The sequence below is a fragment of the Zonotrichia albicollis genome, chromosome 7, assembly GCF_047830755.1.
Source record: "Zonotrichia albicollis isolate bZonAlb1 chromosome 7, bZonAlb1.hap1, whole genome shotgun sequence".
Taxonomy (NCBI): Eukaryota; Metazoa; Chordata; class Aves; order Passeriformes; family Passerellidae; genus Zonotrichia; species Zonotrichia albicollis.
In genome coordinates this window covers 35,993,904-36,012,362 of record NC_133825.1, presented here as the reverse complement: position 1 = coordinate 36,012,362, position 18,459 = coordinate 35,993,904, and the positions used below count along the sequence as shown (strand labels likewise).

The 18,459-nt window shown below is 37.7% G+C and overlaps 1 protein-coding gene across 7 annotated transcripts in view; it reads left to right on the top strand.

Annotated features, from left to right (window-relative positions):
• The first annotated feature begins 92 nt into the window (after positions 1-92).
• Positions 93-18,459, top strand: part of KNDC1 (kinase non-catalytic C-lobe domain containing 1) — a 55,610-nt gene continuing 37,243 nt past the window's right edge. For 5 of the 7 annotated variants that reach the window (XR_012581117.1, XR_012581118.1, XM_074545034.1 and 2 more), the window contains exons 1-3: positions 93-226; positions 4,742-4,940; positions 8,192-8,250. Coding sequence is in view for 3 of the 7 variants with exons in the window: in XM_074545034.1 (XP_074401135.1) it covers positions 125-226; positions 4,742-4,940; positions 8,192-8,250 (360 nt within the window). In the remaining 4 variants the exon portion in view is untranslated. Of the gene's footprint in view, positions 227-4,741; positions 4,941-8,191; positions 8,251-9,762; positions 9,887-18,459 lie in introns of those variants that run through there. The other 2 variants (XR_012581119.1, XM_074545035.1) reach the window with 2 other exon arrangements.

Below are 18,459 nucleotides of genomic sequence, written 5' to 3'. Positions count from 1 at the left end.
GGGGGTCGCTGCCGGGGGCAGCCCGCAGGCGGGGTGAGGATGAGCCGCGGCGGGGGCCGAGGGCCGTGCTCCGAGCGCACAGGGAGGCTGCGGAGGTGAAGCCTCTGCTCCCTCGCCGGGCGGGATGGAGACTCTTGGCGCTGCAGAGGACGTGTTTTATGAAGAGGAGGAGGAGGAAGTGAACTGCTACGACTTTGAGCCTCTGCCGACGCTGCTGGAGGATGAGGTGAGTGCGGCAGGTGCGGGGATGGAGCCGCCGCCCTTGCGCTCACCTGTGGTGTGGCGGCCTCGGGGAGGCGGCCGGGCCGGGGGCGCAGCGGCCCCCGGGAGCGGCCAGGCCGCGGCTCAGCGCCGCTCGCTTTCCCTGTGTGCTCCTGGTCCCTGCCGCCAGCCTGGGCTTAGCCCATTGCCGTGCACCTTCTCCACACAACAGCAAAGTCATGGTCCTCGAGTGCGGGATGTCTCGTCACTGCTGTCGTAGCCGTGGGTTAATGCTGCAGTCGGCAAGTACGTGTCCTTGTCGCACCCGATCAAGGGAAATTTACACGGGCAGAATAATTTCCCGAAGCTGCCAACCACTTCTTTCGTACTGCCGTATATTGCTGCCCTGTGCTAAAAGGCCTTTGACACTGGGAAATAAAAATCAAAAATATCAAACTGTTAAATCTGTTTCTTCAGTTGTTATGCTGAAAACCTGTAGCTAAAACCAGTTCTTGTCATTGCATTTGTCTGGCTCTGTTATTGGTTTTGCCCTTGCTCTTTGTTGCTCTTGCTCATCTTTACATCTTTTCACATGAAGTGTTTCTTACCCCTTCATGAATGTTGGGGCAAAATGTTTGGAGATGCTTTGCTTTTATAAGTAAAGGCTTGGTGAACTGTATGTGAGCTGCCCATTCCCTGAACCAAATCTTGCAAACTTTCTAACTTGCCATGTCAAGAATCCATGCTGAATCAGGAGTTAAATGTGAGTTTGAAAATGCAAAGCCCCTTTCAGCTTTCCTGAGTCACCCATTGGCTTGGCAGTTTGGCTCTTCCACTGTCTGTAGTGCTCAGTGCTGTAGGCCCTCTCAGACTGGCCCATGCAAAATCTTGGAGGAAGGTGCTAATGGCCTTTTTTTTTACACGGACGCTTAAATACTTAGAGTATTTTCTCGGAATGGAGAAGGCTAAGGGTCAACGCTTCTGTACAAGAAAGTACAGAACCTATTTTTCATACCTGCTCAATGTATACTTTGATTTTGGGTTCCCATGAGTCCTATCTATTTAATTATTACAGAAACATAGAGGTTCAGTATTTTTCTTGGGAGAATGAGCATGACCTATCACCTGGTGATTAGATAAGTTAATAAAAAAGAGTTGCTTTGTCAAGCCAACCCGGTGTTTTTCTTCAGCTGTGATGAATGTAATGGATGGCATTTGCCACATTTTCTGTGATTCTGAAATAGAATGTTTTGAAGTTTGTGTGAATTATCGTGGCAAAAAGGTGTCAGAAGGCTGTGAGTGCTGTTGTACTGAAATGTGAGCTGCTTAGTCATTTAGTGGAGTCTGCTCTTCTTGTCATTGTACCAAGTATAAAGAATGATGTTGATGTCTGATGCAGGTGGTTTTTTGCCAATATGTGAAGCAGAAATCTGCCTGAGCTGAAGAGTAGAAAATGCTAAGGATGAGGCTGTGTTTCCATTTCCTCTCTTTATTAGAACTTTATTCATTTCATACTCCTTAATATTTGATTTCAAAGTTTTTAAGAAATGGTATGTGGCCAATTAGTTTTTTTATTCCTACTCTCTCTTAATTATCTCTGCTTAATTGTATGCTACTGAACAGTTTTGTACTTACTGAAGAAAATCTGAGAGAAAGCTGAAAACTAATGTGAGCAGTTAAGCGTGGTTGCCCAACAGGTTTACTTTTTGTAGTGCTTAGTGTTAAAACCAGACACTTTCATATTAAAACCAGACACAAGTGTCTTTTGCTGAAAGAGACAAAAAGAGTGGTCCGAAGTACTGAAGCAGCTTCCAGTGGTCCGAAGTACTGAAGCAGCTGCTCACCAGAAGTTTCAGCTTGCCAGAACCTCCTGTGTTTGAGTGTTAAAAGGATGGTTTTTTCCACAGTGGTACCTCTTGGTCTGTGTTGCTTTGGAGATACAAGCCAGCCAAATGCAAGTCTCAGTGTTTTCAATGTTTTCATTCTCTACAAAGGCCTTGCTCAGCTGCAACAGCAGCTTTAATAACTAAGGTCAAGGAAGACTGATCATTTGGGAAATTTGTGGTTTCTCTGAAGTAGGTAACTTGCTGCCCTGGAGCCCTGGAAATAGAAAGGCCTGCAATATGGTGGTGGTGGTATTTTGCTTTATCTTTTTTTTATGTTAGTTTTATTTTCACCTAGCCATCGACTGCTGATGGAAGCCATGGAACATTCATAGGACTTTTTTGCCTTTTTTCTTTTTTTTTTTGCTTTTTCTGTATGACATAACTTTCTCATCCCTGGGAAGGAAGTTAAACTAAGCTTATCTGACATTTGAGCATTACCTTTTGTTTACTTCCCAAATAACCACAAGACAAAGATGTTTTGTAGGTTTGTGGTGTAGATATCATTGCTGGTAATTATTATCTGCAGTGGAGATCAGCCTCAAAGCTTAACTTAAAAGTTCACTCAAGTCCTTATTGTGACTGGAATGTGATGCTGAGGCTGTCTGAAAGATTGCAGGTTTAATTTTTTTCATGTACACTCTGAATTGAGCCTCTTATGCCCATATGCACAGATCAAACTTAGTTTTGCATCTTGATTAGTAAATCATTCTTTTATTTCTCTGTTGTGGCAAATGCCATCGTGTCACCTAGCTGGAGGATTCTAGGAGAGTTAAAAATAATTGCTCATTCATTGTTTTGATCATAGAGTTTCTATTTTTTACTTTTTTGCTGGCCATAGAATAAGAAGTGGATCTCCTCTTTCCAAGCCTATCCTTATCCCACCACTCAGCGGGATAGGATAGTTTCAAAGTTTCAAAGTCTAATGTTTCAAAGTCTAATGTTTGTAGGAGAGTTTATTGCCGTGTGTTTTTGTTTGCAATAAGAGGAACCTCTCTGCTGCTCTTAATGCTTGGAACAGCTTCCCTATGGAAATTTGCAAAGCCTTCTTATCCACCCTCACACTCTGATGGCAGCATTACACAATTGTATTGAGCATAGCACACAGAAAATAAGATTTTGTGCTGAGATCTTTTGCTGCTCATTATTATATAGGACTGAATTTGATGAGACCAGGATCCATGATTAGTGCTAGAAGGCACTGAAATAATGCTGCCATTAGTAAATCAATCCACGTCTAGGCCATGTCTATAAAAAATAAGACCATTGAAAAGTTACATTTGCCAAACAGCAATGAGTGTGCTTTATTTCTTACCTCATATTTATTTATTAAGCATTATACTTTAGACTAAAAAGCACAATACACTTGTGGACTGAGGTTTGTTTCTTATTTGAAGGATATTATGAAAGCAATGCTTAATTCTCTGAAAGACAGTTTAATAAACTGTTAACCCCTTCTGTATGTGTTAATCCAAATATTATTGATGTTCTCCAGTGCTGGAGTAGGTAAAGACATTTTTAACTGTTCTCCAAGGGATTAAAAGTTTAAACTACTGCAATTTTCGGAGCTGTAAGGTAGTTCACATCCTCTTTTGCTGATTATGACATCATTTATTTCTTCTCTCTGCTAAGCAATGTATATCTGCACCTTCCATTAAGGCTATATTTAATATCACTGTGTAGTTAGTAGTAGTTATAGCTCTGATACAAAGTAACTTCTGTAGATTACCTTCTATTTTTGTTACCTTACTTTTCCTTATAGATGGAGTTGATGTTTTGTTTGTTTGGGGTTTTTTTCTCCTCATTCCTTTAAGTTCATGAAGACTTCTGTAGCTATGGGTAATGTATTGGGTTTGTTTTCCAAAAATATCCATAGAGAGTCTGGTGCTTTGAGCCAAGCAATGTTTTGGAACATCTTGACCAGGAAAGCCACATTAGAAACACATTTGTTTGGGAATGGACTCAGAGCCTTACTGTGGTAATAGGGTCAGTACGAGTTGACTACAGTTTAGGGCAGCAATTTAGACACTTAAGCCCATGAGCTGTTTTGATCATTAAAAGCTTTGGATATAATGGGAAGGCCTAGGACAACCCAAGTGTTTGGTTTTAAGTCCAAATATAAAAACACTTCTTCTATGGCATGTTTGGCTTTTCAAAGTTTATTAAATGGTCTACACCACTAAACTTCACAACAGCATCATTTTTAAGACAGGCCAACGTAAAAGGTACTTTTTCCCAGTTCACAAATGGTAGGGAGAATTGCTGTGAAGAGAATTTTAAAGTAGTTTATATAAAGACACCTGGGAAAGCTTGAAAGGCAGGGATGAGATGAAATGTTTTCATTTAGTCTCTCTGCTTTTACCTCCAAGTAGTCTGTTTCCTTTGATGTAGTGTTTATGTAACTTACATATCTCCCATAGTATTATGTGTTGGAATACTGCGATATCTTTGTTCAGGTTAACTATGCTTCTTAAAACATCTCTGTGTTATAGAGCAAAGTCATGCACTTGGTGTTTCTTGGGGTGTAAATCAGTGTCCTAGAAAGTCTGAGAACTTGCTGGAAACATTACTTGTAGCCAATTGTGTCAAATATAATCTATGATGCAGAAAGTAGTGTCATGAAATCCAGGATAATTTATTAATTCATATCTTGGCAGGAGAATGTGTCCCTTGCTGATATTTTGTCACTGCGGGATAGCTGTCTTACTGAGCAAGATATTTGGGCAATTTGCCTGGAGTGTTGCCATTCTTTGAAGAGCATTGCCCATTCTGCAATCTTCCAGACACTCTGCATCACTCCTGACACTTTGGCTTTTAACACCAATGGCAATGTATGCTTCATGGAACAGCTCAGTGGTGAGTATTTATGTTCCCAGGCTGTTTGTTTTAGAACTGTGCAAGAAACTGCAGTAAAATATTACATTCTATTTTTAAGACTTCCAATTAAAATAAAGATAAAATAAAACTTATTTGGGAAGGGTTGTGAATATTTTCATGTGAAACTACATGTTCAGTTTTATATTTGATGAACAAAGGCTGTTCTGAATTTGCTTAGAAAATTCCTCCTAGTTATTTTAAGACTTATCCCGTGATAGGTCTTCTTTATTTCCATTTTAAACACACAGATTGTGTACTTGTGTGTGCAAGGCTCTACCTTTGTAAAGCATGTCCTTCACCTCTTACAGATCTTCTGATGTCATGGATATGTTCTGTTTCTAGAGAAGTCTGATAGTCGGTGTATCTTGGTGATTGTGGCCATAAAAATGGAGCAATTCTATTGCATATTTGCTATTGAAAAGGAAAGTTGTCTCAAATAAAGGCCTTTTTTTTAAGCTCTCTCTTGAATAAAAAATTAGTTTTTAAGTAATTATTTTCAGACTTGCCAAGTATTGGGACTGATTGAGAAATGAATTTTAATATCTTAAAAACCAGTATGTAATAGCAAGGAAGATATTCAGGTATCATAGCAGATGAACAGGGTGATGCTTGACTTTAAAACACTTCTTGTTTCAGCTTGGACAAAAAAGCATGTTATGGTTGCTGTTCCTTTCTCATGTGATGCATGTCAAGATGATAGGTCTTCAGTCTCTTAATGATTCTACAGGAGAAGAGCAAGAAAACCAAACAGCTCTTACTCTATGGTACTTTTAAATTTTTTTGGCTCATAACTAGGAGAACCATTCTAGTCCAGATACACACCAGTCAAGTTTTTGTTGTGACTTTTTTAGCCTGATTTATTTTTAAATCTCTGTCAGGATGTTTATGCTTTCACACAAAATCTAGATCACAATATTTAGAAAAAATACTAGAATAAAAATGAGATAAGATACCATTGCAACAAATGAAGATTTTTTGCCTTTTTACAATTAGTCTTTCATATAAATGAAACATCCTAAATATCATTAATAAAGATTAAAGTATACCTTCATAATTGTTATGTTTTTTTAAATTAAATTCCTTAAATAGACATGAGACAACTTTTAGTTACATATTAATAGGGTAATGTGGAATCAGTTTCCTTTATTTTAAGGAGCTTGTCATACCTTGAAATTCAAAAATAAAAAGAAGCTGGCTTTGTATAAGCCAAGGGTGTATGAAAGACTTGTTGAAGAGCATAAATCTAGTGGATGAAAAATGCCCCTCAACTAAGATCTTTGCTTGTAGCTTGGGAAGAGAAAAATCAATTCCTTCTTAAATGTTCTAGTCTAATTGAATAGCTGGCAAACAATTGATCCAGGAATGCTGTATTCATGTACTTAAAATGTAGGATAACAAATTCCTGTGCAAAGCAAATATACGAAGATTTAGTTCCCTGAAGTCGTGTTAGTCTCTAAGGAAAAGACTTTTCATTAGTTCTCTTTAAAGAAAGATATGTTTTCCATAGGAATGCGAAAAAGTGACACCTGTGTTCTATTTCTCTCAGGCTTCACTGTGTCTTTGGCTCTTTCTCAGATTCTGTTACTCTTTGGTTAAAAGATAACAGTGTTGGAGGCACTTGAAGAGGTTGTCCTTTTTGCTTCCCTGCAGTTGTTGCCTATGGATTTATTCTTCCAGAAGAAAATTATAACCTCTGGATTTGCTTTCCAATGAGAGAAAGTGAGCAGGCTGTCACCTCTGCTTTAGCAGCAAGTTCTGCTTCCTGCAAGTTCCGTGGTGCTAAAGTGACAACCATTCAATAGGATATTCTGCCAAGGGCTCTGATACCTTCTTGTCTCTTCAGATCACACACATTCCCATTGTAAACATTATATTAAAATAATACAGTGAGCTGTACCAGTGATAAGTTAAATACTTGTACAGCCTTTAAAGTGTTCTGTGGAAAGAAAGGGAAAAGGTAGTGGGGAGATAAAAAGAAGTAGTCTGCAGGTAGGGGAGGGGGAGAACAAAACATCTCTCTGTTAGTTCCCCTCCCCTTCAGCATCCTCTGCCCACCCCCAAAATCAGGAAAAAATGTGGTGATGGGTAAGAAATGCAAAATTGGTTGCATAGCCCTCTTTTTCAGTAGGAAAGTACATTTGAGAATGTCCTAAAGAGCTGTAAATCAGTTACTGTTTCTAGTCATCCATACCACCTAGCTACAACGTATGAATATGTTTTAAAAATCCTCTCTAGTAGTCTCTGCTACAAAACTGGTTTTAATAAAAACTTTGCATTTCACTCTTAAGTACAGGCACAAAAGCTAAAGTTATGATGATTTAGAATTAAAGCTAAAGTTATGATGATTATGCTGTGCCTCTGAACATACTATTTTTTTCTTCTTGTTGAGAAAGGAAACACCCTTTTTGCATGTCAATCATCTTGACTTCCCAGAAGGATAGACTAGGTGAGCTGGATATGTATGTGGAGAGTAGGCTTTTTTGTTGTGCTCCTGTTGAATTCCTTGATGTTTTTTATGGGTTTATGTGACATAAGTGCAGTGTGATACTGTGTACCTGCTTGGATACAGAAACAGCATCAGACTCTCATAATGTGTTCTTTTCTTCTTTCCACCTCCTCACTCAGAATTGGCTGCTGCAGTAGCTCAGTTCTCTGCTCAGCAACACATGCATGGGCTCTTTACTTCCTCTACTCTTTTATTATAAGTAAAACAAACTAAGCAGGAAGGTCAGAGTTCTAAGCTGGCCTGTAGATGAAGAAGCAATTAGCTGTTCAGGCTGGCTTTGCTGCTTGAACCCTTATCTCCCAGGTCTGTAATGGAAAATAGTGAGTAGAACTGTCCAGTTAATCAAATCAAACCTCTAAGCCACAGCTGAGCCGCACCAGCTTTGGTGATGACTGGGTCCGAACATAAATGCCTGAAGGTAAGAAGTGGTAGACATGTTAAATGTATTTCTTTGTGAGTGTTTAATCTGGTTTGTTTCTTAGTAGGGAAGTTATGATACCTCTTTGGAGAGAGCTTGAAAACCACACTTTATTTAATTCCAGCACTATAAACATGGATAACAGGTTCTTTGTACAGTGGATTGGAGTGAACCAAAATACTGCTGTACAATGTTTCTTTTGTATCAGATAGGAGTGTGTCATTACACTTGCATCATCAAGTTGGTTTGTGGTTTTTGTAAACAAGACTAATTTCTAATCTGCCATGTTTCTTTTTGTTTTCAAAGATGATCCAGAAGGTGCCTTTGTTCCACCAGAATTTGATATCACCGGTAACACTTTTGAGGCAAGTTCATAAATTTATCTGTAAAATGGAGGGAGAGGTTAATACTTTTAGTACCTCTGGCAATACCAAATGCTCAGCATTCTCAGTATATAATTTTAGAACTTCTAAAGATTGTGAGTAGTAAATGGTGCTATTTAGATATGTTTTGTGAAAATAAAAAGTAAACTTAAAATGCCATATTAATTTTTGGCATAAACATTTGTTCACTAACTGTTAAAATGTGAGAATCTATTTTGGCTGAATAATGTTACACTAAAGCACAGCTGGCCTATATTATGTTCACTGGTACCCTTCACTGGTTACATTGACTTGTTTGGGGACTAGCCATGAACTTTTATGACTAAGTATAAAATTTGTTTGCTATCCTCTTCAATAAAATAATTCAGGGAAGGGTAATCAGCAATTTTATCTTTGATTTAATGAAGAAACAGATTACTGTCTGTTGCTTTGCAATGCACAAATGCTCTACATTGTTAAATTAAATTAGATTTAAATTGTTTATACTAATTCATTAGCCTCCCAAGTCAACCATCTCATTGCCTGCTAAAGGAGCATTTGCTTGCTTAATATCCGTTTCCTTAATACAATATTTTTTATGGCATGTATTCTTAGATAATTCAAATGCTTTAACTAGCAATGCATTTAATTCAAGGTATATTTAAAAAAATCTGGTTCTTTATATTTTGAAACAAATATCTTTTGCTTTTCAGAGTCATAGCCTTCATAGTCATGCTTATAGTTCTCTGTTTCTTGATGGGGGGAGGTGGGAAGGAGGAGGAGGAAAAGTGAACCTTGGAAGTGTGAAATACCACATGTTAAATGAGAATGATAAGGCAGGAAGGGTGGTAGAATAGAATCTAAAATAGTGAAGTCTTTGAAGGTTAAAGAGGCAAAAATTCAGAAATTCAGTTGTTGCTATGCTTTATTAATGTATGTACATATGCCAGCAGAGATATCGTGATTTTTGTGCTCATTCTCCTCCTCATCCCCATGATCGTTTTTGGGGTGTCTTTCTTTGAGGACAAGGATTGTTAAGAGGTGGCCTGCATTCCCTGCAAACTTGGCGACTGTAGAAGCCTTTATATTTAGATGTGGTTGAGGAAAGCGAGACCCAAAGGTGACTGGTTTTTGTTTCGTTCTTTTTGTTGTGCTTCTGAAGCTGTACTAAGGATTTTACATAAATATGTTCTTCATCCCTCAACAAGTTTCCAAGACTTGGCACAAAAATGCTTACAAGGTTTGCGGAATTACTTGCTCCTTTGGCCAACTGATTTCCCCCAACCCTTTTTCCTTGCCTAGTAGTTGCTGAACTTATCTGCATAAAGTAAATAGATACAGTGAAAGAGGTTCAAAGACCATGGAGATGGAACAAGGTGAAATAGGAATTTGGGAAGACTGTGGTAATACTAAGTGACCTGAAATTTTAGTTCCATCTGATAGACAAAGCCATTGTATTCCTTTTGGATAAAACACATCTGTGTGTAGATCTGTTGTTTAACTCTTCTCTTTCAGCATGTACAGGCCTGTTAAACCCCAGTGAATTCCAAACCCAAGCACAGCACAATCAAACATTCAGTGAAAGCTGCTTGAGCCAGGAGTGGCTCTGAACATTGACCCTTTTACTCCTTTTGCAAAGGTCAGTGAAGATACATGAAGGTACACATTTGTGTGAAGAAGTTGGCATGCTCTGCCTTGTCTCTTGTGACATGGGCTGAGTGCACTGATTTCTGTAAGTTGCTGCTGTCTCTTCATCTAGCAAGTTGGGAGGCCTTCCAAAGCAGGGAGAGCAGGGCTATGACAGCGTCCTGTTGTCTCAGCTGTTTTTCCCTGACCACCCTGGAGCAATACACAAGACAGAAAAGCAAGGGCTTTCCCCTGCATTAAGGCAGAAATGTATTGTTTTGCTCTGGGATTTGTGTGCATTTGGTCAGCCATTTATGGGATTCAGACTATTTGTGAAACTTTCAAAGCTTTACCTCTTACCATGTGTAGAGTTTGGTTGAATTTTTAAGTGCTTTGGTACCAGACCAACTTCTGCCAAGGATTCCATGGTGATCTCTGCTTGTTTTTACTTTTGCAGATTCCAAGACCTCCAGTAGGTTAATGCTTATGTACTTGTTTCAAGGGTTTTATAATACTGTAATCTTTCCAAGTTGACCATTTCCTTCTTGGTGTTGATACTTCAAGTTCTTCTCTTTTCCAAAAGTATTGAGACTTTTTTCTACCCCTATTATAACCTTTTGCTATTGCAGTAGCAGAATAGTAGTGCTTTGTATACATCTCCTGGCCTGTTGTGTTTTCTCAGTGTTATGAAGTTCTTTGATTACAATAAGCTGCCCTTTATACAGGGGTGCCAAGTCTCTTGAATTAAGTCCTTGCTCCTTCCTTGGTGATGACCTGACTTGGTTCTTCTTTGTTGGAGTTTTTCAGCTGCTTGGTCTGCTTTGTTTAGAACAATGGCAAGTAATGTTTGTATTGAAACAATCTGATTTCAATATAAAAAGAAAAAAAATGGTTTTGGAACTACTAATTATCTTCAGGATGATCTTTGATAGCTATTACTCTAGTGTCAAAGCTTGGCTCCTTTAAAATAGTTATGTCAGCCAGAGGTTTTGCTTGATTTGAGTGCAACCTATTTTGTGGCTTCTAAAATGGATGCACACAATGAGATCTGTATGGCTACTGGATGACTTCTTCCCCTTGAACTCTTCTTTTAAAAATCCTTCAATTAAAGCTGCAGTTATTTCAACAAGAGATGTTTTGTTTCCTGCTTGGTGAATTACTGATCCAGACCTCTAATGGTATTGTGACTCCAGCCTAATTAGTTGCTAAACTTAGCTGGCACTCACAAGCACACAAGGGTAATAGACACAGGAAACAAATTGAAATGCGTTACTGTCCTGGTGTCTGAAACAACACTATTAAAGATGTCAGTTTCTAGTTGGAATTTCAAATAACTAGAGATCTAAAGCTTTGTCCAAATGACAATGCACAAGACTGAAAATTAATTGATTTCATGTGGTTGGTTTTAGACTTGTGCCTTCTTTCTTGACCTGCTCTCCTTTTGTTAAGTAGGAATAATAGCACCAGCTTCAGTTACTGCTGAAAGCTGGAAGGTGAAAATTAGCCCTTCAGTTTCAGGATCAGCTGTAAAATAGACTTTTTAGAGAGAAACATGGTTCAGAAGGAATTAACTGTGAAAGGGGCTTGTGGTACTGACAGTGAAGTGCAGCTGAACTTTCCATGGTGACTTTAGTGCTGCCACAGTTCCATCCTCTGGGCTTGGAGGAAGGATTGCAGTTTCTGAGCAACTGAAGAGACCTTGAAATCACTGTGTTGCTAAGTAGTTGGAGTGCTATTGAGTAGGGCAGTTCTGGAATGTTCTCCGCTTCCAGGTGTTTGCGTAGTTGCCGTACAAGGACAGAAAGGCAGCCAAGCAGGTACTGCTGGGCTCTAGGACAGTACTGAATTAAAACTGAGAATCTCCTGTCTATCTGTTCATGTTATTTTTTTCCTCTGACTGTGCTATCTCCTTACAGACTTCCATTACCATTGTGCTCTAGTAAATGTACTGTTAAGAACTGATGCTGAAAGGAGAGAGAGAATAGGAGTTACACTTTAGAGTTATGATCCATACTGTAACTGCTAAAAAAGGTGAATTTCTGTACAGTACACTTAGTATCATTTGCACTTCTTTTCTTAATGCAGATGCAGGCATGTGATATAACTGTGCTCTGTAAGTTTTCAGATGACTGAAGCTGTCACTTGCCTACATTGATGGAAATATCTCAGTTTCTCCTTTTCCTCTAAGCTGGAATTTGTGCCTTAATTTACTATTGAAAGTATTGACCATGTCTTTGTTCTCACTGAATCTTGAGCTAGAAGCCCATTAGAGACATCTGGATTATAAATACTAGTGTCTAATTTTATCATTTTCTACTCATCATACTGTAGAGAACAACAAAGAATGTGAATTTTTCTGGTCTTCAAAGACCGGAAGAGGCTGAGATGCAAAAATACATAATTGAGACTTCTTCTAAAATTTGCCCTGATTTTGCCTTCTAAATAGGAAGAACTTCAGCCTTTTTCCTGATGAAAATGGTTCCTATTTCGTTTTCTTGCCCTGAGCAGTACAGTGTTAGACTTGTGAAATTTGACCAATGGGAGGCTCAACATGAATAGTTAAATATTGTTGAGTTCGTTAATAGCCTTACTTCTATCACTACAATACAAGATTGCCTCAGGTTAAAAACATTGGCTGTCTCAAACCAGTTTCAAATAGCTATTTGTCTGCATCACAAAACTGCCATTGAGTCTCACACAGAGGTTCATTGATGTGGAACACCACATTTCTAAGATATGAGCTTTCAGTGAGATGAAGGACTGATGTCCACCATGTGTGAGCTTGCATTTATAATTGTTTAATAATGTGGCTATTCAGTTTTGCTTGTTCTAATGAATCTTTGTAATAGAAATCAGTGAATTTTCACTCTTGTCTATTTTTTTTTTAATCTAAGGAAGATTGGATAATACTTCTGTTAATAACTTATTTCAGTATTTGGAGGTGATAAGATGCAGTAGTTTAGAAGCCTCAGAGTGTGCAGCAGGATGAAAACCTTCGGAAATTAAAAGAACTGAAAAAGTGATACAGAGTTAAGTACTACCTTGAAGAGAAGGATGGGTTAGTGATGGGGAAGAAAGTGAAGTTCACATTGACTCTTTTTCTCATCTAGAGCTTGTTCTTGCTTTTGTCTATCAAGACAGGAGTGGGGTGTGCTGATACCTCACCTGTGAGAGAATCACAGCTGGAAGAGGCTGAATGCCGTCACTATCTTTGTTAGAATGTCATGACTGTCAACTTGCAGTGGGCTGTAGTTGATTTATATTAAATTTTAAAATAAGTCCAAGTATTTCACCAACCTTGAAAAGAAACAAATGTACATGAAGTGGTAGAAATGCTGCAAATAGAAAAGATACAAAATAAAATGTTATTACATTGGTTTTGAATACTAAATTATTAAGATTCATATAGCTTTTTCCTATGAAATTTGACAAGGCAGTTGGAGTGATAAATGCGGTATACATGTGAATATTTTATGTACATATAAACGTACGGGTTGAAGTTTCAAATGAAACATTGTGTTCTGCAGAATAGATAAAGAAAGGTTCAGGGTGTGTATGTATGTGTGTGTATATATATATGTCAGGCCTACTGAAGAAAACTCAGCAGACAGTTTCATGCTGCAGTATTTTTCAGTACCTGATCATTACTGACTGAGTGCTCATGTCTCAGCTGTTGGTCCTTCTCTAAATGTGAAAGCCTTCATCTTTCTCCCAAATCCAAACAGCAGACAGTATAAAGGAAGTCTTGTCTTTGTGACTTTGCTAGTCTTTTAAAGCAATAGCTTGGAATACTGTGATATTATCTCTATTGTTCTATTTGTCTTTTGCTCTCAATGCAGGATGAAAAAAGAAAACTTTCATATGTTCTCATAGATGGGTTTTTGGTTTTGTGTTTATCTGATGGGGGAAGCAAGTCTTTTGAACCACCTAGTGCCTTTTTTCTTCAATTCTGTTTCCCTTAGTTTCGTGTAGCCTCCCCTTGAGACTAATTCTATCTAACAGCAGTAAGGCTTGTCATCAGCAAATGGTAACTTATCTCTTCCTGTAGTCTAAGCCATTCGATCTCCTGAGCATTATTTAAACCTGTCTTTTCCTTCAGTGACAAAAATAAATTACTTTCATTTGTTACGTCTGCCTCTACTGTGCTATAGAAGAGAAAATGGAATCTTCCTGTTCTTGCTTTTACATCACCATCCCAGTTGAGGTCCCTTTCAGGAACTTAGGACTGAGCAAACACCCTTTAGATGCTTTACACAAAGTTAACAAAAGGAAGAATGAGGCCAATGGAATTTTTTTACGTCAGTCGTTTTGGTTTTTTTTTTTCCTTTTAATGCATAGGCTATCTTAAAGTTTATAATTTGATTACCTCAAAAACCTACAGCTTGTTGCTTAGTCCTGAAGTTGGAGTTGCAAAGTTGTCATATTGGTCTTGGCATTATTAAAGTTAAGATATATAATTTTTCCCCTAAGATTTCTGAAGATTCTGCCCTGATGTATAAAAGAATTTTTAAATTATCTTATTTAAGAATTTTTGTGTGGAAAAGATTGAGAGTGAAGACAGACCTTTGTGTTCTCTCTTAAAACAGATGGGTTTTGTTGTTAGAATTTACTTTTTTTGAAGCCTGAAGGGTTTTGTTGGATAAATTTGTGGATAACTTCCATCATGGGCAAAAAACTATGGCAAAGAGAAGAGGTTGTTTTCTCCTGTTACACATGCACAGTGCCATAAATCTCTGGGCTTCTTAATGCTAAAGATGCACAGATGTTTTGGATTAGTTGTTCATCTCCAACCTCTTCCATGTAAACTCATTGGTGCTGATACTTTCTCAGCTATTGATGAAGCTGTCTTCTTTAGTCCTCGTATCATCTGTCAGTTTCTGGTGCTGCCCAAACTCATTTCTTTGATGGATCCATCATCATACTGGTCTTAGTTGCAGAGCTTAGTTTTCTCTGCTCCTTTCCACTTATTTCCATCATTTACTCCTTAGAATGGTTAACAATGCTGTTGAAATATAATCCCAAACCCTTAACAGCACCATGGAATTATGCCTTATCAATAATTTTTATCAAAAGACTCCTCTTTCATTAATTTTATGTTTGTTTTTTGTGGATATTCAGGTCACTGAAAGATCATTGCTACTCTGGATCGGGATAATTTATACTCCCTGAAACAATGGCAATTAATTTTTACCATTTGCACAAACTGAAAATAAAGCCATTTCACCAGCGTATGAGAACATTTATAAAATACCAATGTTTCTGAAAGGTTCAGGAAATGATTGACTTAGAAGTAGATAGATTAAGAAGGTAGAGGCCTTCTTAATCTCCAGATAGTTTCAAGACTAGTTCAGTTTCCCCTGTGAATTAGATGGTTGTAGAGGATTAGGTTGTTGAGATTTAGTCAACAGAGCCTTCAGGATTGTGACAAAATGGTTGTCACTCACATGTCACTGTCCTTAGTTACAACATTTCAGGAAACCTTAGCAGAATAACTGTGAACATGCTTTTGAAGCTGAGGATAGTGTCTCTTGGGAAATGTATTTAGTGTGACTTTTAAGTTTTCTTAAATAACCTTGCAACATGTTGTGAATTAATCTCTTTGTATATGGCATGTTCCAGGATTCTTGAACTTTTCAGCCCTTTCACCAAGTTTAAAATTAAAACAAACAAAAACAGGGAAAAAACCCACCCAAACAAAACCATCAAAACCACAAGCCAACAAACAAACAAAAATTCCCAAACAAACAAATACCCTAAAGCAAAAAAAGCCCCACAAAACAACCAAAAACCCCAACCAAATTTCTTCTTTCTCTTGACTGTAATACTGCTTCTATGCTTAAGTAGAGAAGGAGCAAGGTTTACTTAGGCAGAAAACATTCCCCTGTGAAACAATCAAACTGAAAGCATAACCAGTCTGAAATCAGCCCCAACCCTCCCTCACCAAATGTTTATGTTCCTGTAATATACAATGAGAGAGCTACCTACCTTGGCTGCTTCTGTCACCTCCAGCTGTTCTGTGAAAATTGGTGATTTGAAGATATTATGCAGAGAGGTAAATACAGAAGTGTCTGACCAGCTTTTTACATTTTGCTGTTCATCTTATATATGATCCTGATAGGGAAAAAAATAGAAATCTACATAGATTATTTTGTTAAGGAAGAGTTAATTGGTTATTGTACAGTACTGAATATTTTATGTGTCAGAGTCTGGATATCATTCATTGATTCATGTAATGGTAAAAGAACTGGAATGCTATTCTAGTGTATTGGCCCATAGTGTTCTTACATGAAAGTGCTGCAATTCAGGTTTTTACGTCCAAAATCTGTAATAAGTATCCCTCAATACAGAATGATGTGAATGCATTACTCAGAGTGACAGACTTTACCAGTAGGCACAGTCTCTTAATGTTTAAGAGTAGGGTGTTTTTTTTTAATAACATACTTCAGTACTATGACTAATATTGTATTTGCTATAAAAAAAAAAAAAAAAAATTGTACACAGTTGAGGGAAGACAGAGCCAGTCTGCTCAGCATGCATATAACTGTTTCTCAGGCTTCCTTGTTTCTATGCCTACAGGGAATAAGTTGTGTTACCTTAATTAAGTGATAAATTAATTACCTATGGCAAGTAACTTAAAAGTAAGGAGGTTAATGGCTGATAAATCATAAGGAGAGCTGTGACACATGAAACTCTGTTTCAAAGGGAGTTTTTAAAAAAAAGCATTGTTCAAGAAGCTTTAAAGATAAATGTGAGTAACTTCTGCTATCTAAACCTCTGAGGTCTTCAGCAGATTTTTTTTTCTCGGCATTCTTCCTTACCTGTCATAATTATACTTACTCAGTCATGCAGGAGAAGAGTCAATTGGTGTCCTACTCATCCGTGCTGGAGTGCCTGATCTTTGTGATTAAGGGAGCCTAAAAGTGGGATGGAAGTGTAAGAAACCTGTTCTTAATTTGTTTCTTCACTCTGCAAATACATGAGTAATTTCCTGCAAATAGCATGGTTTAAATTTGCTCAAGATTCTGGGCATGTTCATCTTCATGTGACTTCCAAGAAGAAAATGAATCTTTACTGAGATAACAGTCAATGGCTTAAGATAGATCTGTCTTTAGTACAGTAGTTAAAATAACAGCAGCTTTTTGAAACTGTATTGAGGTCCATTTGAAAAATTTGTAATTTTTTCTTCATTTCTGGGTATAGCTTTGAATTGACAGTATTCCTTTACAAAGTAATTACTACTATAGATGCTGGTAAATTGCTCTATGGACAACAATCAACAGAGCCATATGGAAAGCCAGATCTGTAGCTGTTAAAATAATGTTCACAGGTGCACAGAGACTGTTGTAAAGGTACCTTATGATTTATTAAAAAAAAAAAAATCTTCTGTCAAAGAAGACCTGAAAAGAAACCCCTGAAGAAACCCCTGAGGTTAGTCAAAAAGTATGAAAAAAACTTACAAAAGAATGAAAACCTGATATTTTTCAAATCTCTCAAAACACAGAAATGCTACCCGAAGTCTGCAATGTTTGCAAATGAATAAAATACAAAAGAGTTTTTCAAAGAAAGCTACAGCCAAAAAACTGTGTTATTTTTTTGAACATGTTTTAATCTTGTAGGACTTTCAATAGCTTCATACATTGCAAGTCTTCTTTATGGAGAATTATCAAAAATTTGACTCAATTAAGAGTGTCAGAATAGACTAGTGACCAACCTGACAAAATTAGCAATAACATAAATTTCCAGGAGCAGACGGTGAAGCAGCATTCGTAAAAGAAACAGTTACTTCATGTAATATTCTTAGCTGGAAGAAAACGCCCTGAGGGAGAAGCTCTGCTAGAAATCTGTGAGGTGTGCTGTGGCAGCAGCCATGGAGTGAGTGTCAGCTCTCAGAAATGAAGTGGGTGGCAACAATGAGATGTACATAGGTGGATTCAAACAAAATACTCCCTTTTTATGCTGTAAAATGTGGAAATTCTTGCTGCAAAACATAGGTGCAAAAAAGCTGCATGTGGCTAACACTTAGACAAATTAATGGAAATAAACAGTTGGCATGAACGGTTACAAGCAAGAAGCCTGCAACTATAAACTAAGATTAGGGTAATTTCCCAAGTAGTGTTTCTCAGTTCAAACTGGATGATACAAATAGAGGTCCCCAGAAGCCAGAACCAGTAAAATGCAGGGACTAGGTAACAAAGCCTTGCTTGTGCCTTGTAATACAAATTGATGACCTGATGTTTGCCTAACAACATATACGAACTTGAAAGCTTTCACTTACTTTTGTTAGGTTAGTTAAAAGAAAATTTGAGAGTTAAAATACCTGCAGACTTTGGTTGTGAGAAAATATGACCTGTAGATACTTTTTGGGCCCCATTTTTTTAAGTCTTTTGGGGACCAAGTTTTTTTCAGGCAAGGTTAACTGTAGTTAGAAGGGACAAACTGCACATTCTAGTATTTGTTAACCACTTCAAGCTGGACTGTATGTTTTGTGAATAGTCTACAGTTGCTGAGCACTTCTAGCACACTCTGCAGACTAATTATGAAGGTATCCAGAGTGTCAAATGAACATAAAGCTAATTTTTAATACAA